At 36.8% G+C, this 24,721-nt stretch overlaps 1 protein-coding gene across 6 annotated transcripts in view; it reads left to right on the top strand.

Moving 5' to 3' along the window:
* Nucleotides 1-24,721, top strand: part of IL2RA (interleukin 2 receptor subunit alpha) — a 37,561-nt gene that overhangs the window by 1,232 nt on the left and 11,608 nt on the right. For 2 of the 6 annotated variants that reach the window (XM_074269440.1, XM_074269436.1), the window contains 3 exons: nucleotides 21,032-21,223; nucleotides 22,682-22,783; nucleotides 24,472-24,660. In XM_074269440.1, the coding sequence (XP_074125541.1) occupies nucleotides 21,032-21,223; nucleotides 22,682-22,783; nucleotides 24,472-24,660 (483 nt within the window). Of the gene's footprint in view, nucleotides 1-10,784; nucleotides 10,865-10,903; nucleotides 11,525-21,031; nucleotides 21,224-22,681; nucleotides 22,784-24,471; nucleotides 24,661-24,721 lie in introns of those variants that run through there. The other 4 variants (XM_074269441.1, XM_074269439.1, XM_074269438.1 and 1 more) reach the window with 4 other exon arrangements.

The following is a 24,721-nucleotide window of genomic DNA, read 5'->3' as shown; positions in this document are numbered from 1 at the left end:
GTCATTTGGAACCATCATAAGAAGGACTTGCACATGACACAATGAATTAGAATTGAGATAATTTTGGGGAGAAAGTTGTGATGGAGGATGCAACCTATATCCTGCCTATATTGCTAAGTAGGAGATCAGATTAAGTAATATGATCCTTTGAGTATATGCTAACATTTCCCAAAATTGCAAATTATTTCAGGGAGACATATGTCAGATGAATTCAGATATTTACTGACCATTAATAACATTCAGTGAAAGATCTAAAAATGATTCCAGGTATTAGTGGAGTGGAGGGGAAGCTATATTTATAACAAATTGCATTTTGACTCTGTGGTCAGTGTACTGGGAAAAAATAACTAACAAACTGAATGTCTTATTTCAAACTTTCTCTTTCAAAGCAAACTACATGTTGAAGGCTTGAAATACATGCTATTTTGATTGTCCAGTGGACAGTATGACAACCCAAATCAAACTATCAACAGACACAATTTCTTGCTGATTTATAACATCATTTTTTCAGTCTGTAATTTCCCAAAGCTGTTGTGCAAAATTGTGTGAAGTGGAGAATCAGTCAACATGGGTGGTTTCATAATCTCTATATTACTAGTTCTTGGGATATGGTTGAAAGAGATGTTCTACCATTGTTACCACAGCATATTTTTAGAGGCATCTTTCTCAGAATTGTGGAAATGCTGAGAGGTCACCAGTCTCTTGAGTATTTGTCTTTATTCTAGGAATTCTCTAATCAAATATTGATTTCTAGACTTAAGAAAAAAGGGTGGAAACTCTTGGAGATGACCTTTTTAGGATAATTATTCCTTCTTATAAAATGTGCAGCCCACACTGGAATTTCCCATTTGTATTTTTGTCATGAAGACACAGTATAACTTACTGTTTGCATTAAAAATCTCTCATTCCCTCCAGACTTTAAAGGATATTGCCAACACTTTCTTGTTCCTCTCTTATGATGACACTGAGAAGTAGGTATAAATGATAGAGATAAGGACTGGTCCAATTATTTCACTGATATAAAGAATTTCTAGGTACAGAAACATTTTCTACCAATGCAGGTTAACACTTTTTCTGCTATTTATGTATTAAGAGTGTTGCCTAGGCGCACTGAGAAATTAAGTGCTTAAAGTCACTTGTCAAAATATTCCTAACTGAGAACTTGAATTAAGGTCTTCATGTCTCTGAGTCCAGCTTTGCTCCATCTATACAAAATATAATATCATTAAATAAGTTTAATTCAAATCAGTTTAGCAATAAATGTGACAGGTCATGGAACACAAATGCATTTTAAGAAAACTTTAATGGAAATGAATTGTAGGAGAATATACTAATCAGATGGATTAATCAGATGGTTTTCTTGAGATAAGTTCTAAAATATACATATCACCAAAGCTAAGAATCATCAGGAAGAAAATGTTTAGCTTTAACATACAACTTACATATGCTTTTCCCCTCTCCTAGAAAAAAATATATTTGTTGAATGTCAATCACAAACGTATACTTTAAACACAGACTGAGCCCTTTATAAAATTCTGAAGGGATTAATTTTCATACAAAAGCAAGCAAGCAAGCAAGAAAGAAAGAAAGAAAGAAAGAAAGAAAGAAAGAAAGAAAGAAAGAAAGAAAGAAAGAAAGAAAGAAAGGAAGGAAGGAAGGAAGGAAGGAAGGAAGGAAGGAAGAAAGAAAGAAAGAAAGAAAGAAAGAAAGAAAGAAAGAAAGAAAGAAAGAAAGAAAGAAAGAAAGAAAGAAAGAAAGAAAGAAAGAAAGAAAGAAAGAAAGAAAGAAAGAAAGAAAGAAAGAAAGAAAGAAAGAAAGAAAGAAAGAAAGAAAGAAAGAAAGAAAGAAAGAAAGAAAGAAAGAAAGAAAGAAAGAAAGAGAAAGGAAGAAGGAAGGAAGAGAAGAAAGGAGAAGAAAGAAAGAAAGAAAGAAAGAAAGAAAGAAAAGAAAGAAAGAAAGAAAGAAAGAAAGAAAGAAAGAAAGAAAGAAAGAAAGAAAGAAAGAGAAAGGAAGGAAGGAAGAAAGAAAGAGAAAGGAAGGAAGGAAGGAAGGAAGGAAGGAAGGAAGGAAGGAAGGAAGGAAGGAAGAAAGAAAGAAAGAAAGAAAGAAAGAAAGAAAGAAAGAAAGAAAGAAAGAAAGAAAGAAAGAAAGAAAGAAAGAAAGAAAGAAAGAAAGAAAGAAAGAAAGAAAGAAAGAAAGAAAGAAAGAAAGAAAGAAAGAAAGAAAGAAAGAAAGAAAGAAAAAGAATCTCACAGTACCACCATGTTTTGTGAGCTACTTGTTTGCATATTATTTAATTACTTTCCCACCCAAGTGTCTTCCTCCAAAACATTATTCCAGACTGCTTTGGTTTCCATTTTCTATTGCCCAAATATCAATCAACTTAGCAGCCACTGATATATTTTATATAACACAGTAACATAGTAAACAGAGCTAAGATAATGAACAGAAATCCAAGGTAAAAGGGGGAATTACTATGGAAGTACACTAATTAAGCTCAATCAGGTGCTCCAGGAACTGGAGCTTTCCTATATTAACTCCATTTTCTCACTAAAAATAAAAGTGAAGGAAAAACTATGGAATGTGGAGAAATTAATGATAGCTACTTTATTCTCATCTCTCCTGTCACCACCATCCAGAGCAAAGGAAGGAAAATTTGTGCTCTAAAGAGAGCAAGAATCATCTCATTCAACCTCCTCGAAAGACTCAATGCTCATATTCTCACACTACCTTTTTGTTATCTGGGGGGCCACTAGTACAAGACTCCTTTCAGCATCTTTGAACTCTGGGGAGAGCAGAAAAGTACAAATCTAATACGAAATGCTTGAATCTACAAAAGTCTAAAGGGCCTCAAAATAGATGTGACTCAACTTTCCATCCCTAAATTGGGGCATCTTCCTTCTTCTATCTCAAATTCTTTGAGAACCATCAGAAGTAGCCTTCAGTTAATGACTTTGGCATTCCCTTAGAAAATTGTTCCTCCATATTCAGTTTTTCTTATTTTGTAACAAATATTGTAATTCTATTTGTGGAAGGGAGGAGAATAGTATCTGAGCATCTCATGATCTTTCTGTTATTCTAAAACACACACACACAATGTTAATAAATAATTTGTTAAGCTATATTAGCAGTCAACCCCATGTATAGACAAAGTATATGCTGTAACTTTTTAAATTAGCTATTTAAAATTTATATTTAAAAGAGATTTTAACATCGCTTCATCAAAAATTATCTTCCCCACCAATAATATGCCAAATCTGCCAGCAATTTCTGGAGACTGTGAATTTCAACTAAAAGAATCTATTTTACTTTCCAAAGAAGGTATAGTAGGTGGTTAACAAATTAACAAACACAATTTTTGATTAACCTAGAAAAACATGTTGAAAATATGTAGAAAATATGGCCCCTATAGAAATGGGCTGTAGAAAAGGTAAGCCTTCATAGGGAGAATGAAGGAGGAAAAAAAAAATTATTACCTCCTTTTCTCTTCCAATGAGACTCTTCAGTGGGGGTTGCTGGACAGTCTGAGAATATCAAGAAAACAATGACAGCCTTGATAACAAAGCACTGAAAATAGAGATGAAGGATTAAGAGATGGATAAAGACTAATTTTGTCTAAAGACAAACTCTGTCCTAAAACTATCAAGGCAGAGAGCAATATTAATATTTCTGAGCTGTGCCACTGTTAGCAATTTGATTTGTCCTGGATGATGGAATATAGATCAGATTTGATTATATCAAACTCAAAAAACTTTTTCATCCTCTTTCAGTGAGTTTGAATGTGATTGTAATAAACATTGCTTGAAATAAGTAGGTCATTATCGGGAGGTTGGAAATCATGGTAATATCATAAGAAAAAATTATTATATATTATGAATATAATGGGATTGGAGCTTTCAGAGACTAAGATATAACTTCTAACTTATCATCTCTATAAGTACATAAAAAAGTCATTGCTGGTTATCTCAGTTGATTAAAGCACTGTGCTGATGAGGTCAAGGCCATGAGTTTAATCTATAATTATAGATTTGCCTCCTATTTATGATCATCTATACCCTGCTGTTTAATAAGGGAGACTGGAGAAGACAATATAGATGAATTTATTAATTCAAAAATTATTTATTAAACACATGCTTATTATGCTAAGTATATTTACTATTGGAAAAACAACTCAGCACACATAGTGGTGTTGGCTCAGTAATTTAAAAATACATTTTAATAGTTTTGACTAGAATCATACTAGTAACATACCACTTTCATGTTCACCTCCAATACCTAAACGGAGTTAGAATATAATCTGAAGAAGAAATCTTCATATGCACCATATAAATAAGGCAAGTCAATTTTAGTCTCCCATTTCTTTGATATGATTTTGTTGACAGCCTAGAGCTCATATGTATCGTTAAGGGTAATGATCCTTGTGGAGATGGTGCTAATTTTTTCATCTTTAGCATCTAGTCCAGGACTTGGAGTAGGTAGTAGGTAATTAATAAATGTTTGTTGATTGATTGATTGTGATATTTATGTAGAAGATGAAATAAATATCTATGTAGAAATGAGTTACTAGAAGCCAGGAATCCAATTGTAAAGTTGTATAATAGTTCAATCAAGGACGAAATTAGAATAGTAGCTGTGTTATTGAAAAGGAGGAAGATACAATGAATATTGCAAAAATAGAATGGAAAGATTGTCAAAATCATATATATGGAGTAAGGGAGAAGGAAAATATTTTGAACGTGAATGGCAGGAAATATAATCTCTCAACAGTAATATGAGAATTTGGAGGAGAGAGAGATGATGAGGATGAATTTGATTTTGGAAAAAATGGATTTAAAATATCTTTTTCCAGCTGGAAATATCCCACAGGCAGCTGTCATTGACACTAAATATTATCCGTTATCATTTATTAGAGTCATTTATATGGAGATGGTGGCTGATAAGAGCCATTGCTCTAAAGAACAATGAAAATGGGATGGGCAAAATAGGACAGAGTGGGTTGAACTTTTTCCCCTTTAAAAAAAAAAAAAAAAAAGTATTGAGAAATCTCTGGGTAAGAGAAATATAGTTAAATATTGCCAGAGGAAATGTTTAGAAAAGTCAAACTTATAAGTTAAGTAATAATAGAATCAAGTTGTAGCCAGTTAATTACTAATAAGTAACTAATAAGCTGAGAGAAGCAAGAAATAAATGTAAAGTTAATAAAGGAATGTTTTCATTAAAAAAAAGTACAAATGAACAAAATAGTCATATTATATCACTGTTCTTGATTATTAAAATTACCCTCCATAAGCACCACTGTTCATGTGATCTGATGGCAATTAATTATCCTAATTGTATGATGGAAATACCCTCTTGCCAATTTTGATTCTCTATATCCTGCTTCTGTCACATCTTGCTCCCTTTCTCCCTTCCCCTCTCTCTCTCTCTCTCTCTCTCTCTCTCTCTCTCTCTCTCTCTCTCTCTCTCTCTCTCTCTCTCTCTCTCTCTCTCTCTCTCTCTCCTCCTCAAAGAACAGTTTTATGTTCCTTCTTTGCATATAACCCAATTTCAAAGAAAGCACCACAATCTAATCAAATCTGCCCTGAACAACCCACAAAACAGAGGAAATTCTGAGCCTCTCAGAATTAGACTAAACTACTACATTCAGGAATTGCCGTTTCTACCCACGGAATCACCCACTATTTTCTGAAACAGACTAAAATAGATTTCTATTCAGAAGCTTTGCAATACCTTCTCCTCTTGGTGATTCAAGGAATCACTCTACATAATTTTAGAGGGGTTGTGTGAAACCTCTAAGCAGTAGCTTTATGACTAAAAAAGTGGAGATTTTTCATTACCATTATGTGTCATTCAGGTTGAGAAGAGAGCTTATACCTAATGATCTGTTAGTGTGTGTCTATTTTGGGTGACTATAGCAGTTGCCTAAAGACCATCTACTAAGGCATCTACTAAATTTGTGATCTGCAAGTGCATGAAAAATCATCAACTTTTCAAAAACAACTCTAACAAACAAAAAATGGCCTGATATTAGTGATGCTAGGGAGACAAAGAGCTGGCTCCTCCTAAATAAGACTATTGAATACCTAAACAGCATCAGTTGCTTCTTGGGTGTATTTGGACCTGGTTGAGAATGTCACAGACCATTCCCCCCATTTAAGCCTTTAGGACTATTACAACTCAATACTAATCCATTTTCGTATTGAAATAAAGTAGCTCTGAATATTTACATATAAATAGTTCTCTTTTTTTCCCCTTTTAATAAGATCATAGAATTTGAGAACCAGAAGAGATCTTTAGGAATCTAATTGCCTAAGTATTTCATTTTCACAGATTAGGAAATGAAATCCGAAAAAGAAAGGTGCTTTGTCCAAAGTCACAGAAGTTGCCTTTTTAGACCACAAATTCTCTTACTCCATAATTCATGTCCTTTCCACTTCAACACACAAAGAATATTGTTTTATAATTCCAATTATAATTCAGTTCAACAAATGTTTTACTCTGGGAAAAGCCCTATGCTACACCTTAAGGAAAATATAAAAATAAACATGACCCAGTTCCTGACTTCAAGGCTTTAACAATATTATAAAGAAAAGAAAATATATAAACAAATAATTACCATTCAAAAGATAATATGGGAAGTGCTTAAAAGAAGTATAAAGTGGGTATCCCCACTCCAAAAAAAAGATATTTTTGACTAGTCAATTTCAGAAAGTTTGGAAAAATAGATAATAAATATTTGAATATAAAGAGATGGCCAGAAAGAAGATATTCCAAGTATAGAAAATAAAAGAACTTGCTCAAAAGAAAAATGTCCACTCAGACTCCACTTACTGGAAATTTGAATTAGAAAATGCAGGACCAATTTTTTTTTCTTCCTTGGAGAGTACAAATATTCATAAGTCATACAAAGATATAGGATAAGCTATTAGAAATGAAAATGCTTAAAATTCTTAAAAGGCCAAACTATAACTTCTTCCAAACACCAATTAACATTGTATGAACACCATTCATATTCAAGCAATTACCATGATAATTATGAATGTTCAGGTGCCAAATAGTTCTTATGGGAGTTTGAATAAATGAGTTATAAAAGCAAAAAAAATTGCTATTTCCTTTAAAAAAAAAAAAGTCTTTTCATATTGGTTTCCCTTTGTCTCAGTTAAAATTTTTAATTGTGCTTTCTTCAAGAAGAATGGGGAGAAAGAAAATTTCTTACATGAAAAATCATTTATTAGGTTTATGTCTATTTTCCGTTATTTTATTTTGTTATTAATTATTAGTATGTTATTAGAATTCACTTAGGGGCTCCAAGACTTAAACTATTGAACTTCTTCCAAACAGTATTCTGTAAATTTCCCCATCTCTAGAGGATGATACTGAACTATCTCCCAGGTGCCTTACTTTACAGACTTTTTGAATTCATCCATAAGGTTGGGTGCTTAAGCTTGATACCTTAAATAAGTGAAGGTTAATTTCAATCTATTCATCTCAGCTTTAGACTAAGTGTGAAAAATCTTTGAAAACCATTCAATGAAAGGAAAAGGTGCCAGACAGGAAGTCTGTTTCAATTGGCCAAGAGATTTTGTCAGGCCCTCTGGGTCCTCCATAAAAGTTGACTTGAATCAGAGTTCCAGAAAGCAAATATTGTCCAACCCTACAGTTCCTTCTGCTTATCTTTTGGTCAGAATGTGACCTTGTCTACTCCAAAATCCAGAGGATTTTTACTTCCTACCTTCTCATTGGAGTGTTAGCATTATCCTATCTCTACCCCCCCCCCCATCCCAGGACATCAGAAGCCAAAGACAAACTAGTATAGTTTCAGCATGCTTAAAAGGAAATTTCTGAGCATGCTATAAAAGGGGCAAAATTATTTTGCATAACCAAGGATTATTTGTCCTTGTCACATTTGTCCCTTTGTCACTTGTGCTTAACTTAAGCCCACATTCTCCTGGATTCTGTATAACATTGTAGGAAAGTGTGTTATAGACTTGGGTGGGGGTGTTTTAGATGATTTTTAATTAATAATTAGCAATTATTAATAAGTACTTCTTTGTAAAAGCTAACCTATGTTCAAAAGATAATCTTAAGGAAAAGGGGAGGAGCATAGTGGTTTGTGGCCTTCTTGAGGACAGAAACTGTCTTTTGTCTCCTTTTATATTCTCAGCACTTAGAGCAATGCCTGGCACAAAGCAGTCATTTAATAAATGCTTTCTGATTGATTGAGTCAGTGTATTCCACTCCTCAATCGGACTCCTAGGACCCAGAGGTTTCTGCCTTCCTAAGCATCCCAACATTCACTAAAAACAAGATTATCATATTCAGAGAAACTGTGCTTACACATCTTTTCTGCCCAAAGGTAATGTTTTTATATTGTTTCTACCTCTGAATAAAAACAGAACTGTGCCTTTAAACCATACTTTATGAGTAATGTGACGTTCTCAGCTGTTTTGATACCACATGCCAATTTCAGAGTCAAGATCTATTCTTTCTCTTAATAGAAAAAAAGAGAGAGAGAGAGATATCCTGTTAGCAGCCACTGGCTAGAACACAGAGACCACATATGTGTTAGAAGTTAGCTCTTGATCTTCATTTATTTTTACTTTTCATTTTTGGCTTTCACTGCTCTCCTTTGCCCAAACCAGACCCATTAGTTTCACTTTCCCTCTCCCGTCATTTTGCACTTCTTTGGGGCTAAATTTCTTCTTAAAGTGTGTAATGTAACCTTCCTCAGCATAGGGGACTATTCTCCTTTTCTGGTTATCTTTTTTTCTTCACACTTCCTCAAAGGAAAATGGTATAATATGCCATACCTGGAGGGAGGGAAGGAGGGAAGGAGGAAGGAAGGGGGAGGGAGAGAAGGAACAAAAGAGGGAACAAAGGAAAAAAGGAAGGATGATGTCCCCTCTGATGTCCCCTTCATCTCTAAATGTATTATCCTATTGTTTAGAGAATTTTACTGTATTAATTTCTAAACTATGAAATATATATACAAAATATATACAAAACAGAACTAGAGACAGGTTTTTTTGTAGATCAAACAATTTAATTAATCAATTTTGGAGTGAGGAATGTGGTTTGCAAACCGGAAGTTCTCTTGAGGAAAAGACCTTCCCTGCTGCAGCAAAAGCAGAGATTTTTTACAGAAATTATAAATGGGAAGGAAGGAGAAAGGGGCATTATGATACAATCATTTTCAAGGCCTGAGTGAATTTCCACGAAAAGCCCCCGAGTGCAGGACAATATAGGTGTTCTTGAGTCCTATGAGAACAGTTCTTCAATGATTATTTCAGAGCCCATAGATCGTTACTCGGGGAGACCAGATCAGAGTTCTATAATGGAAGCAGGTTCTACAATCTTTGATCCACTTCATTTACCATAAATGAAAGAGTGTTATCAAGAATTGATCGATCATTTCAAACTGTATTGTGAGGCTCTAACTCCCAACAGAATCTGCTGGGAAAATAGTAGCTCTGAAAAATCTAAATCATTATTATATTCTTTTACACATAAAATGAAAGCCATAATTCCCTTCACATTGTGAATGTTCATAATCTCCAAACTACATGGAATTAAAAGTTCTCAAAACATAGAGACCTAATAGAAAAAAAGGAAATTCATGTGAAAGGCAGATAACAAAAGGAATGTGCGATTTCTTTCATCGTATCCAAGCGATCTGCTACTGGAGCTGTTCCACAGATACATTCAATAGGGAGATGAACTTATATCCCAATATTTCTGTTCATTTACTACCATCAACAACAATAGCCCCAAAAAAAGGCCATATATGGTTAACCATAAAAAAATAATAGCAAGATAATGAGCTGCTTTCTGATACTCTCTCTCTGAACTTCATTAAATGATAAAAATAATATAAAAACCTTTCTTGCATTTTAGGATTTTTAAGTCCTTTCACACTCATCTCATTTAATTCTCACAATAACTGTGAGATTTATTCACAATTGTGAATATACTAAATACTTATTTCTCCACAAGAAGAAAGTGAGAGAGAGAGAGAGACATCAATGCCTTCTACACAAAGCTGCACATTAAATTAATGAAAGAGTAACTGGACGGGAGGTGTCCTCATTTTGAATTTAGTTCTCTTTCTATTACAGCTTTGGGATATGCACTCCAGAATGCAGGTAGACTACATAAAAATGCCACAGGTATTATGAGACTATAGAGAGACAGAGAGGTTGCTACTTCCCATAGTCATATAATCAGCCAGGAACATGATGTTCTGGTTCCATGGGAATTGAACATGACTCTCAACTTCAAATCCAGACACTTCAGATATCAGGAATGACACAATCCCTGCTCATGATTAGCTTTACCGTTTTGGTTCAGTTTATCCCACTCTTCATGACCCCATTTGGGTTTTATTTGGGGGGGGGTTGCCATTTCCTTCTCATTTTACAGATAAGGGAACTGAGGCGAACAGGGTTAAGTGACTTGCCAAGACTCACACAGCCAGTAAGGGTCTGAGTGTTTCTGCTTCTAAGCGCACTGCTCTAACCCCTGAACCATCCGGCTGCTGAGCGTTAGTGGGAAAAGACGAAGCCGCAGAAAAGATCTGCCTGACACCTGTAGGGTCTTGGGCACGTCACTTTCTCTCTCGGAGCCTCCATTTCCCCCTAAGGGATCTAAGGGGTCCCTTCCATTTCTAGATGTAGGAACCTTGAGGAAACGCTCCGAGAAACTGTGAAGGAGAGTTTACTTTCGGCGGGGAGGGACCAATCAGGAGAGCTCTGGCTAAGGCAATTTTAAGTCTCGCACAGTTTTCACTGCTCTAGACTTGACAAAAGTGATCGCTGACATTGTAATACTCGGGAAACTCTCACTTTTCCTGGTGCCATTAGCCTGGGTGGGTATTTGAGATAAAGTGACCGAGAAAGCGGAGGAAAGCGCTTGAGGCTAAGCTGGGGGCAGAGCCTCGGGAGCACTCGCTGCCTTCCTCTTTGGGAGGCGGCCTCTGCTAAGACAGGTGAAGGTCCTCTGGGCGCTGGCCCAGAAACGGTTCAGGATGGGGACAAGGACGAGGAACTTCTCCTTTTAGAGGGAGAGGCTGGAGAAGCTGCTTCTCCCGACCTCTCCCCAATCCTCCCTGGAGCCAAAGCAAAAGCAAAAGCGAAAGTGAGCGTCCCTGTGCCCCCCTCCCCCCGACCTCCGCCCACCAGCAAGGCTGGCTCAGTCTCTTTTCTGCCTTTGCTGCGTCTCTCCCGTCACCTCCTTCTCCCTTGCCTCTAGTGGGGGAAGCCGGAGCCCGGGAGCCGCTGCCGCTTCGCGGTGGAAGAGTGCTTGCTGCTGCCCACCGGGAGAGCGTGGGCTGGAGCGGGCACGCGCCTCACTCACCTAGGGGGGCGCTCTGGCGCTCGGACGCTGGGGACCGCGGAGGGGTGGGGAGAGCGGAGGCGGGAAGCTCAACTGATGGCCCAGTGCGGCCGGGTTCTGCGCCGTCGGCTCGTCGCCCTGCAGCTGCTGTGGCTCCAGCTCCTCCCGCCGCTGCCCCTCTGCGCCGTGCGAGGTAAGCAGAGCAGGCTTAAGCGTCCGGGGAAAGCGTGGACGGAGGCTTCCTGGGAGGAGAGCTCGCTCCATCCCTAGAAACGCCGTGTCTGCGCCCGGCTGACACTGGCAGGAGACGCGAGCGCGCGGGAGGAGTTGCTAGAAGCTGCACGGGGCATGCAGCCTCCCAGACCAGTGCGGTCCCGAACGCGCGGGAGTCCGACCTCTGGGGATAAAAGAGCCCGCGCGCCTCCGGTCCGCGACGCCAGCTGCCCGCGAGCGCCGGCCCCTGACTCGGAGACGCGCGGGCGCTACAAAGTAGGGAGCTGTCCCAAGCCGGAGAAGCAGCCGCTGGGCTTCGGGCCAGTCGGTGCCCAGCTTTAGGCTCAGCTCAAACGGAAACAATCCCGGGGAGTCCGAACCAACTTCTTGGCCTCTGGGCTGAGCTCCCGAGAGTGTCATCCGTTCGACTTTCAGTCACATCTGACGGGAGCCGCGTTTCTCGGTCAGGTGTTTTTTAGGCACTGAAAGCTCACTCTTAAGGAGCAGAAATGGGTGGTTCCGATTTAACTAGGAAAGAGGAAATTTAGGATTTAACTAGGTTTGAGGAATTTAGGATTTAACTAGGTTTGAGGAAAAGTTAGAAGGAAGACAACCAACATCAAAGGATTTAGAAAATGCAAAGCCTCTGCTTGTTGGGAAAGGATGGGATCTAATTCCAGGAGAGGGGAGATCTCCATACTGGACACCGAGGAAGGAAATACAGTCGAGTACAATCAATAGCATTTATTAAGCACCTACTATGTGCAAACCACTGTTTCTAACAGAGTTGGGAGAATATTTGTTAGAGAGACAGAATCATTGGATTCTTACATGGCTTTGAGCAACTTAGAAGTTTCCTCTTTTATGAATGCGTCTCGGGGACTGAGAGAAACACTGCAGTTCAGGTTCCTGAAGTTGCTTAAATCAGGAGGAAGCCTACGGAACTGGTAGAATAAGATCCCTGACCGTGGGTAAGAAAGAGGGAAGAGAATTGTAGAGGATGAATCATGAGAGTAAAGATTCCGATAGAGATGACTGTGTTAGGAACTTCTTGACAAAGTTTATTGGCAGAAGCGACCAGTGTGGTGATCCTTGCAAGAAGATGAGCTCAGAGAGGCCTCTGTGGGTATTTAGCAGTTCAAGATTGGTCTCTTTTCTTGAGAAAACAACTGGAGAGAAGGTGGGGGAGAGACGGAGGGTAGCCAGAATAGCCAGATATGACTAACCTTTTCGTGAGCTGCAAAAAATTTAATTTTCCATCCTGCCTTCCTAGGTGCCCTCTCATATCACTTCATTTGAGTCATACCTGATCTTTATAATTTTGCCATATTCACTTTTAATATTTATAAGAAGTCTTTCTTTGCGTGTGTATTTCATGTTTCCCCAGCTCTGCTTATTTTAAACTCTATTTCCATTAATGAAGAGCTTTCTGTGTGACTGTATATTCAGCACATTCATCATTTTTACATGATGTTGTTTAATCAATCAGGGTTTTCTTGGCAAAGATACTAGAGTGGTTCGCCATTATCTATCTTCTCCATTTTACAGAGAAGGTATGGAGGCAAACAGGATAAGTTTCATACCCAGAGTCTCTAAATATCTGAGATCAGTTTTGAACTCAAGTCCTCTTGACCATCCACTGTGCCACCTAGCTGCTCCTTTCTGAAAAGACCGGAATACTTCATTATATTCATCTACCACAGTTTGTTTAACCATTCCCCAGTTGTGGACATCTACTTTGTTTCCAATTCTTAGCTATCACAGAAAGTGCTGCTATAAACACTTTGGGGTATATATGGACTTTCTTCATGGCTTCTTTGAGTTCTGAGGCCTTGCGGAATCTGTGGTCAAAAAATATGGACATTTTAATCATATTAGTTACACATGTTACACTTTAAACTTTTGCCACTTACAACTCTTTTGCCCAAAGAAATTTTTATGTGACTTAGGGTATATAATTATATAAAATATGGCCTTTCCCCATATGGGGGTCACAATCCACAATTTAGAAGCTTTGGGTTTTATAATTCCACATTGCTTTCCAAAATGGTTGTCCCAAGTCACAGCTCCACCAACAAAGCAATAGTGTGTCTTTCTTTCAACAACCCCTCCAACAATAACTGTTGCCATTTTTTGTCATTTTGGACAATTTGTAGAATATGAGATGAAATCTCAAAGTTGTTTTGATTTATATTTCTCTTAATTTGAAGCATTCTTTGATGTGGCTCTGAACTCTTTATAATTCTGCTTTTGAAAACTTTTCATTTCTTTTGGTGATTTATCTATTGAAAAATGTCTATTAGTCTAATATATACTTATTAATTATTTATATAGCATGGATACAATTTTTTATTAAAGCTTTTTTATTTACAGAGCATATACACGAGTAATTTTTCCAACATTGACCCTTGCATAACCTTTTGTTACAAATTTTCCCTTTCTTCCCCCTACTCCCTTCCCTATCTGGCAGGTAGTCCAATACATGTTAAATATGTTGAAATATATGTTAGATCCAATATGTGTGCAAATATTTATACAGTTATCTGATTGCACAAGAAAAAAAAATCAGATCAAGAAGGAAGAAAAAGAAAATGTGAGGAAAAAAAAAACCAAAATGCAAGCAAATAACAACAGAGAGAGTGAGAATGCTATGTTGTGTTCCACCCTCTGTTCCCATGGTTCTCTCTCTGGGTGTATGGCTCTCTTCATCACTGCACAAGTGGAACTAATTTGAATCATCTCAATCTTGAAGAGAGCCACTTCTATCAGAACTGATCATCATATAATCTTATTGTTGCCGTGTATAATGATCTCCTGGGTCTTCTCACTTCACTTAGCATCAGTTCATGTAAGTCTCTCCAAGCCTCCAAGGGGTCCAGATAGAGGAGAGGGAAGCATCCAACCTGATGATGGTGGCAGCAGCATTCAGAGGGGTGCTGAGTGTCAGAATTAGTCAGTGGCATTTAGGATGAACAAATAAATGGAAGTTCATAACTTGGAGAATGGAGGAAATATAACTTGGAGAATGGAAGTTGTGAAGAAGCTTCAAGAAAGGTGGTGTAGAAGCATTATGAGTGAGTTTTCCAGAATAATTTTGGAATAGATATCCTATAGTTATTATGTGGTAAGAGATCCTTTCTGGTAAGAAAACAGGAGATAGGTTAAAGTTATTTCCCTGGGGGAGGTAGCTAGTACAAAAAGGGTGGCATCCAAGGTGGGATGGTGATATCTGGGAATAGAGCCTTTGCAAAAAATGCATCAGGTCACATATGTGGGCTGCCTTGAGGATGCTGAGAGCACACCCAACAATCCTGAATGCCCCCACTGCCCACGGAGTTCCCTAACCTGACTAAAGATGGAGTTATCTCCCTACTGGCAGGAGCCCACAGGAGAGCTAGAGAAAAAATACTAAAAGCAAAGCTTTTATCCTTGGAGTGTTGTTAAAGATACACCTGGAAAAAGTGAAAAATAACAAGAAAAAAAGAAAGCCAAAGTGAGGGAGAGAAAGACACAAGCAATTTCACCCTTCGTTATCCGTATGCTTCCAGTGTTTCCAGGAGTCCTTCAGAAGAGTAGTTTCAGGACCTCTATGGGTTCACATATTCAGGAATATCTGAGAGAGAAGAACTAACAGGAATAGCACTTTTAATTCTTGAAATATGAATCCAGCTGGGGAATCCTTTGAATTTGCACCCAATTCTCCCGAGTCTCCAGGCACAGGAAGGACTTCTTTAGGAAGGACTCACTTGAAGATGTGATTCACTTTCTCCACCTTCCCAGAAGACTGAAGCCATCTAACACTGAAACCATTAATCTCGTTTCATTTTCCATCTTATTTTCCTAATTCTGCTTTCAGGGACCCTCTTCCATTACAGGTCTTCAAATACTTGCAATTATCATCTCTCTTGGTTTTTCTATAAGCTATAACAGGGGTTCTCAAACTACTGGGCCAGATGTGGCCCACTGAGAACGTTTATGCAGCCCACCGGTTATGGCAAATGGGCTGAGGGGCAGAGACAGAGTGTGAGGTTTTGTTTTTACTATAGTCCGGACCTCCAACAGTCTGAGGGACAGTGAACTGGCCCCCTATTTAAAAAGTTTGAGGATCACTGAGCTATACATTCCCAATTTCTTCAAATTAATTTTTATATATCATGACTATGAGACATTTCACCAATATGTTGCCCTCCTCTGAACTGCTTTTCAACTTCTTTCCTAAATTATATAGCATACAAGAATTGATCATAGTGCTTTAGATAGGACCAAGACATCAAAAATTATAAGCCAAAAAATAATAGTGACTGCTGACTCAGAAATAATTAGGGTTAATTCCATTCTATTGTCAAAGGAAATGATCCACACATTGGAAAGTATAGACCCAACATGGCTAAAAGATTATGTAGATGCATAACATGTGAAGAAATAGTAAAATAATCCCTAATTGGTGTAAATGAGTTCATCTCATCTTCCAGAGGAATTGACCCAATAGTTAAAAGAACTTGCAAGTGAGCTTGCTGAGCTACTTAGAAATTAATTTAAAATGATTTGTGCGTTTTAGTTGACAATAAATTCAAAATGAGTGGATATTTTGATAATCCTGACAAAAGTTAATTTCATCTTAAATGACATTAATAGACACACAATGCCCATAATGAAGAAGGTAATAATAAAAAATTATTATTATACAAAAAATTTATTATTATACAAAAAAATTGTATTTTGTATAGGTCAGTCTAGAATACTATAGTCAGTTCTAAATACTGCATATTAATATTGACATTTATATAACTACATAACTATCTATATATCTCTATCTATAACTATATATATATATAGAGAGAGAGAGAGAGATATAAAGCTATGGTTCAAGTCTGTCTTCCAGAAAGAGCTCTATCTCACATTAAACTAGATTCATTCTAGTGTTGGAGGGAGTAGAACTTAAATAAATCCATCACATTTTGTCCATCAAATTTGCTTTTATGGTTCTATTTCCAGTAACTCCCGTAAGAAGTCTCTGAAGTAACTCTGGGGAATTCTCTAAAATAAGTCTTTAAAACAATCTTGTTTTAAAGATTTAATTTTTTTTAATTTAAAGATTGTTTTAGAGATCCAAAAGGCTGGATACCCTAGGAAAGTTGTAAAGTCAGTTTCTATTTGATACCCATTCCAACCTTGAAATCCTAAGTCCTTAGACATTCATCAGCTTCTCATCTATTGCCTTCTCATGGAACCAAGTTTTAACAGCAGATATCACTTGTTATTGCTTTCCTCATGGAACCTTTTCACAATTCCTCCATCACCCCAGAAGAAAACATTTAGAATTGCTCTCCTTCAGCTATTTCCTGTTGCTCTCAGTTGATGCTCCAAGAATATCTCTCTTTCATTCTGCTATAAATTTGTCTTTTATCCAACCAAGACTTGAATCTGTTGGGTTCAGTCTTTACCACAAAGAAAAAAAACCTCAATAGTTTATGTTGCCTGGCAGGAGATACAATTTTCCCTGCTCTATATGGTTTCAGAGGACAGAGTCAGGACCAAATATTGAATGTTAAGAGAGAAGATTCCAACTCAGCATAAGAGCTTTATTACCATTTGAGATGTCCAAAAATGGGTATTGCTCACCTTACACACACACACACACACACACACACATATCATCACCATCATCAAGATACTCAAGCAGAGGTTCAGTGATCACTTGTATTTCTCCAAAATCTCACCTCCTCCTGGAAACTAAACAAAGGGACTTTAGCTTTAAGGTTCCCCTTTTTTTAAATTTATGTAATCCCCAAACCCAAAATCCAAAGTGCTGGATTTCCCCTGTTTGTTTGTTTTTTTTTTTTGGAGGGGAGGAGGAGGGTCTGCTCCTAATTTGCTCCAAATTTTTGGAACTTGTGACTCCACTTAAAGTCTTTCCTAGGAAGCTCAGAATTTGGTCCCCTTTTAGCTTTATCCAGGGAATAACAGAATATTGTACTTCAGATCAATAGAGTCAGTCCTACATACATCTTGTTATAAATGTTCCTATGCTCCTAGGAACCCATTATAGTACCACTTTAAGGACTCCCTCAATCAAAAAAAAGTAATTGTTCACTTAGAGTTGCTAGGGAATCAACCCCTCACTTTCTTTATGCCTCACCAATTCTTCTAGAAGTTATATTTTTCTACAAACTCATCATACTACTCTTGAAATTTAGAATTACCCATAAAAGAATTTAGCATTTGAAATGCTAAGGAGTCACCTCCTTCCCATAGGACCTACAATCTCTAAATTACTCACATTAGTAGAAGTCATTCAGTCTTTTGCTGTTCCTGTAGTTTCCAGGCCACATGCTCAGGTCTATTTATTTTAGGATTCTAACACTCTCTTAACTCATTTTATTAAGGCAATCCCTTCCTTTTCTAATAGATTAGGACCTAGAACAATTAACACTCCTCCAGAACAGGTCCAGAAACTTTTGCCATTCTTCCAGAAATCTGGGGTTCTGGAAATATTGTTTCTCCACTTCTGTCTCTGGCAATTCAGATTCCATTCATTCTTGCTACTCTACTATTGTACCCTGGCCCTCTAGGGTTGAGAGGGAGGAGGAAAGAGGATTGGCATGGAAATAAAAATGTCCCTTTTCAGTGTTTTATGAGTAGGATTTAGTTGAAGCTGATTCCCATTTACCAAGCAATAAAAGAATTGTGCATTAGTAAATTTCTTCTGTTATATAAGTTGAATTGAAGGCAAAGAAACTATTTAGTTGCCTATTGTAATAGTCCCAATTTGAGATAATGAAGATCTAGTATCATCACCAGCTCCTCACTAAAATCCATCTGAGAATGATCTCTTCCCCAAAGTTTTCTTAGAGCTTTTTACAAATTATTTTCTCTCTTCTTAAATTGGCTTCAGATATCCAGACCTTGAACAATTTGTCACAATTAAATAACCTGAATGCCAAAAGTCAGCCAGTAAATTAATAAGAATATTTTGACCTATCAAGGAAATATGATTAAAATTTCAAAAAATACCCTAGTCTTTTAACCTTATTAAATTACCCAGACTTACTCCTGGTTCTCTCTATATTTATGAAATATTTCTAAGTCTTGTTTAATCTCGTTAACCCTTTTGGCTCAGCATACTATAAATTTATTGGCTTATTTATATGCCATATAGGACACATTAAGACTATGTCCATAACTACAAGAGTTTAATCCTTAATCCTGTTTGTCTCCATTTACTCATCTATAAAATGACCTGAAGAAGTAAATGGCAAACCACTTAAGTATCTTTTCCAAGAAAACCCCAAAAAGGTCATAAAGAGTTAGAATGACTAAAACAGCAATGAGAAGAAATCCTAAGAGGCAAAGATGAAAAGGGAGTGCATTCCAGATATGAGAATGCCTGGCCAAAGGCATAGATCTAAGGGAAACAATGTCATGTACAGGGGACTGTTAACAGCTTACTTTAACTGAAACAGGGAGTGTATAAAAAAAGATTAATATGAAATAACATTTGAAAGATAGAAGTCATTTTACAGAGGACTTTAGATGTTGGGTTGAATTTTTTTTTTCTTTAGAGGCAGTAAGAAGTCACTGAAGATTATAGAATGATGGTATGATGATATGATCAGATATATGTTTTATGAATATCATTGGGGCAGTTGTGTAAAGGACAGGCTGGAGAGCAGATAGCTCCTTAGGCTCTTCTCAGGTCTTGAATTTGTAGAGGCTATGTAAGTAGAGAAAACAAATACAACATATGTTGTAGAGATAGAAGTGACAAGATTTAGCAAATGATAGACACAATGATAAAAGAGGGAAAATGAATCAAGTATGACCTTAATAGTGTAAACCTGATTGGGAGGATAGTGATACCATAGGGAAGAGCATTGATTAAAGAAAGCTTTTGTTGAATTTAAGTAAAATTTAATCAGTCCTTTGTTGCAATTTCCACAGTTACTCCCTGACACAATGGGGGAGATTGGGAATGGACATTGATTATCTTGTCTCTAACTGAGGCCTTTGTTGCAGTGGGCCCTGGTTAAATTCCTTGCATTGACAAAATTATCATGATCCCACAGTTACTGTTTCCAATCAGAAAGCTTAGGTATAAATGGGGATTGCCCAAGGTTATTTTTTCCTATTAAAAGAATCTACTGGTACCAGTTCTTCACTAATCCCTTAGAAGAACTTAGTCTGCTTTCTAAGTATCACAATGGCATGTTGATTAGGAACTGCCCACTTTGTGGCAACAAGTTCTCTAGGAATTTTGCCTACCTTATGGCATCTTAAATTTAGCCCACCTTGTGGTATCAGGTTATTCTCGTCTCCACCTTTGTTATTAATTGTGAAAACTTGCTAACTCCCTTTTGGAATTTAGCCCACCAGTCAATGGCATTATAATAAAATATTTTCCTCTTGATTTGAAGATGGTCTAAGCCTATAAATTCATTTGAGACACCACAACACTAGCCTAAAACACCAATATATTTTGGGAATTCAACCCTTGTACTCCATCATTTTCATCCCAACTTGAAAAACAGGATACTGCTCTGAGTCAGGCTTACCTCTAACACAGATGAACAGTCTCAATACTCCATTGTTATCCTCTTGATTTTGAAAGAAATGGAGGAATGTGTCGGTACATTGAATAAACCGTTTATGGAACTTTTGGGAGAATGTGGACAAGGTCGTATAGGGTAAACAAGATTTAATGTGTTATAATCTGCATCTTTGGAAGGAATTCCTGAATTGATGAGATCACAGATCTATAGTATATTTGCTTGCTTAAATGATTAAAATTTTTACATATTGTCTCCCAGATAGAAAATAAGACTCTGAGCTGGGATTGTTTCACTTTGATTTTTATATCTGTGGTGCCTGACACATAGTATATGCTTAATAAATGTTTGCTGATTGATTTCCTAAGTACACAGATTATCCAAGATCCTTCTGGTATTTGATTAGAGTTGGAATCCTCCAGACCTTGGTGGTATATAGGGAAATATGAAGACTAAATATTCTCAGCAAATGTTGGGTTAGGTGATCAGGTACAGGATTGTAGGAAGTGACATCTATCTCCCTAGAACAAGAAGGCTGAGGAAGTAGTCACATATAAAGAAAAGAGTCTAGTGAGGTGAAAAGAGGGCAGCTGTTGTGCCCACACAAAACCAGAAATATCTTCTAGGATTGCTACTAAAGAAGTAAAAAATGTTAATGTAGATTTTCCACAAAATTTTAATAGTTCTTCTGTGCTTCCTGGAATGAGTTCTGGACCTTCTGCGGCTAGTAGCTTGCTTTCAACCTAATAATCTGAATCGGTCCAAAGAAGAAGCAATTATTTATCTGATGGTAGTGAAGGAACGCTTTCAGGTCTCACAGTAGCCAAAAACCTCCACAAGTTCAAAGAATTTCAAATCATCTCCTAAGGTAAGTCTTTGAAACTAACATAAAACCAATGTCTCAATGTGCAATTGATTTTTGTGGGTTTTTTCTCTTTCAGAAGAATGCCCACAACCACCTCAAATTGACTTTGCCTTCTTTGAAACACAAGTGTATATGAAGGGCACAATCCTAGACTGTTCCTGTAAACGTGGTTATGATAGGAAGGAAGGCACTCCTTTGTTCATTGTGTGTGGAGGAGTCAGCTCCAGGTATTCTTCCTGGAACGGAAAGTGTCAGTGTAAGCCTAAGTGTAAGTACTTCTTTTTCTCATTCAAGGAAGGAAAACTGTGGTTTGCAATGGGAACTTTCTAATTCTATAAGGATTCTCCAGGGGATCCACAGACTTCTCTCCTTCTCTTATAGAATTTCTGCTAATAAAATGATATTTGGATTTTTGCTTATGAAAATGATGAAAATTTACTAATATGCGTCATTGAGAGCTCTCCAAAAGCAAAACATATCTTCCTGTTTTTATTTTGGTCTACAAATTTGCAAACTTCCTCCACTAATGTAGATTGGTAATTCTTCAGCATACATCTTAGAGATCTTGCCTGGGGCATTGAAAAAAATAAGTGATTTGCTAGTGTGCAGCAATCAGAAACAGAACTTGAATTTGTGTTTTTCTGACTTCAAAGTCTCTCCTCTATATGGGGATAAGATCACAAATCTAAAGCTAAAACAAACTCATGGATCATCTTGTACAGATAAGACCCAGGATACCAGGGAAGCTGCAACATCAAAAGTCACATAGAAATATGTACAATTCATTTTGTTATGTTGCCTCTGCCTCTCAAATGAATCAACTATCACAACTGGTTCTGATTTCTCCTTCCTTAGTCTCCAGTGCTGCTTTCCCTCAGCCTTCTCTACCTTCAATGGTCAGGTGGCCATGATTTTTGTCCTCTAAATGTATATAGAGGACCATGTATATAGAGACTTGGTTTTAAACTCTTATTTCCAACCCTTAATAGCTATGTGATCATTTTGAATACTAATTATTAATCTAATGAAAGAAGATATCCTTATGATTCACTTGATTATTGAAATGATAGATGTGGATGGGGGTGGAAGATGTTCCAATATCATTTTCTCCTCTAACAAAATATAAAGATATCCCTTTCATTCAGCATTAGAAAATCAAGAATCAAAAAAGTTACAATATTGGAAGTATTCAAAGAACAAGTTTCTGTTGCTTCTGATTTCTGATACCAACTAATAAAAAATTTAGACACAAATGTTTTAGGGCCTGTACAGCTTCTGGTGTAGAAGGAATCTCAATCCTGATCAGAAGTCAGAAGTATCCTGTCTTTTCTCAAGTGATTTCTTTATTTGTGTTGTACCAGCCAATGATCCAGAAGGAGCACAATAGACATCCAAAAAAAAATCAGATGTTTCAAATTGCTTGTTTCATTGGGAAGCCAGAAATTGGAAACTCGGTTCTTTTCCCTAAAGGGATTTCATCCCTGACCCCTGCAATCATCAACATTCAATTGATAGTAATTAAAAGTAATTACTTGAGATGCTATGAGTTTCACAAGAGTAAAAAGAGTTGTTGGTGCATTTGACTGGTTTGCTAATCACTTATAGTTATTAATTCAAAGTACTGTGTAGTAACTACTAAAATGCAATATTTTCACAGATTTGTATAAATTTCCATATAATTTTCAAGTTTTGAGTTTGTTTGCTTTTTGTTCCCATGTACACTTAGTCCCTCAGAGCCAAGAAGAACAAAGTATTACAAGTGCTCCTGGAGAACAGAGAGACAGAACACAAACCACAAAGAACAGACTTCAGACTTATGATCTCACAAGTAAGAAATGGAGTAGATAACACTAGAATTCTCTAATGGATTCCTCTGGCAGCAAATATGTGCTCATAAGTATGTTGCTGACTTAAAAAATCATATTATCTGTTCACCTCCTCTTAGGATATCACACATTAAAAGAATTCATTTAATAACTTTTGCAGGAAAAGCCTATCCCAATTTCAGCCAAATTTACATTATAGCAATCCAGACTCAATGTTCTTCTCCTAGAGGTAATATAGGCTTTATCAGTTTGGGTGGACTAATAAAATTGCAAGTTGGATTTCCACTGTGTTTTTCTTTCAAGCATCAAACATCAAATTATGAACAAGAGAGTTTAGTTAGATGAAGGTAATAATTTCTAACATGTCAGCGTACTTAAACCCTAACAAAATATCACAAAAGATGTTGGAAATCCTAGTTCTAAAAATACTTAAAAGCTTGAAAGGCAATTTTCTGGCATATTTTAATTAGTGAACTTCTTAGAGACAGGATGGAGACTTGAATAATAATAGCTACTTATAATTTTATAGAATGTTAGGGTTATCATTATACTTTATTTGCAACTTGTGATATAAGTAATTGTTAGCATTTCACAAAGGAGTAACCTGAAGTTCACAAAAGCTGTCAGTTGTCTGAATTCACAAAGTTCTATATAAGCTCTGTTTCTAAAAGCAACGCAGATACACGCAATGATCTTGTTTCACAACCATCCATCATTAATTCTTCTTCCCAGGTACCCACAGTATTGTGACTCTGTCTTAGTAGTTTCTATTACCATAGTCTTTGTCTCACTTCCTACCTCTCCTTTCTTTATCTATATTACTATGGATCAAATAATTTTTTTTAGTGTATGATTTCATCAACAAAAGTAATTTCCAGTAAAGAAGCTCTTTCTACCAGTTTAGAGATTTAGAGAGTTTAAAAGCTATGGGCCACACAAACAGAATATTTGGGAAGATGAACTTGAATCTAGGTCTTTCTAAGTCCAAGGACACCACACCAACACAATGTCTAATTCACACAGAGAGATGGTATCAAACTGGAACTAGAATTCAGGTCACTTGATCAATGTATGCATATGAATATAATGTATGTAAAACACATTGTGAGGCAGCTGGTAGCTTAGTAAATGGAGCTCAGGAAGATCTGAGTTCAAACCCAGCCTCAGACACTCAGTCCTCTCAGACACTTATGCAAGTCACTTAACCTCTGCCTAAGTTTCCTCAACTGCAAAATGGAAATATTAGCACTTACCTCTCAGAGTAGTCAGATAATATTTGTTAAAGTGCTTGGCACATTGTAGATGCTACATAAATGGTTTTTTTCCCATCAGGGAACAATGAACAAGAACATACAACATGCACAAAAATTCATTTTCAAAACCATAATGTGACAGAGGTACTACAGTTTAGCACTAGAAGCAAGTCTCAAAAATTCATTTTGTTCTTTGTTTTACATTAACATTATTGACAATATTATATACATAAATAATTTTAAAGTTCATAAAATAGAACTAAGACAAATGAATGTTCTTTCTACAAACAAAAAATTAATAGCTGGCTTTTTGAAGTCAGGAATGAATAAGAACCAAGGCTCCATCTCTACCCACCTTTTAGACAGAAAGTCAATTACTTATATTCTTAGCACTATCTTCAATTTTTTTTGCTCAGATTTTTTTTCCTCTCTTCAAGATCATTGCCAAGAACCTGTACTTTGGAGCCATGCTAGTGAAACAATGAGTTATCAGTTTGTGGTGGGACAGAAACTTCAGTATCAGTGTCTCAAAACAGCTAAGTATGGGAGAACTGTTGAGAGTATCTGCAGTAAAATCAATGGAAAACCAACTTGGACTAAACCTGATCTGAAGTGCACCAATGTCAGTGAGTATAATCCTTTTCCACTGAGCTTTCTGATCCCTACCTTCTTCTTCATTCCTCTTCC

This window comes from Sminthopsis crassicaudata, chromosome 5, assembly GCF_048593235.1.
Source record: "Sminthopsis crassicaudata isolate SCR6 chromosome 5, ASM4859323v1, whole genome shotgun sequence".
In the NCBI taxonomy this organism is placed as follows: Eukaryota; Metazoa; Chordata; class Mammalia; order Dasyuromorphia; family Dasyuridae; genus Sminthopsis; species Sminthopsis crassicaudata.
The sequence above is the reverse complement of the archived record's forward strand: the minus strand, read 5'-3'. Positions and strand labels throughout refer to the sequence as shown.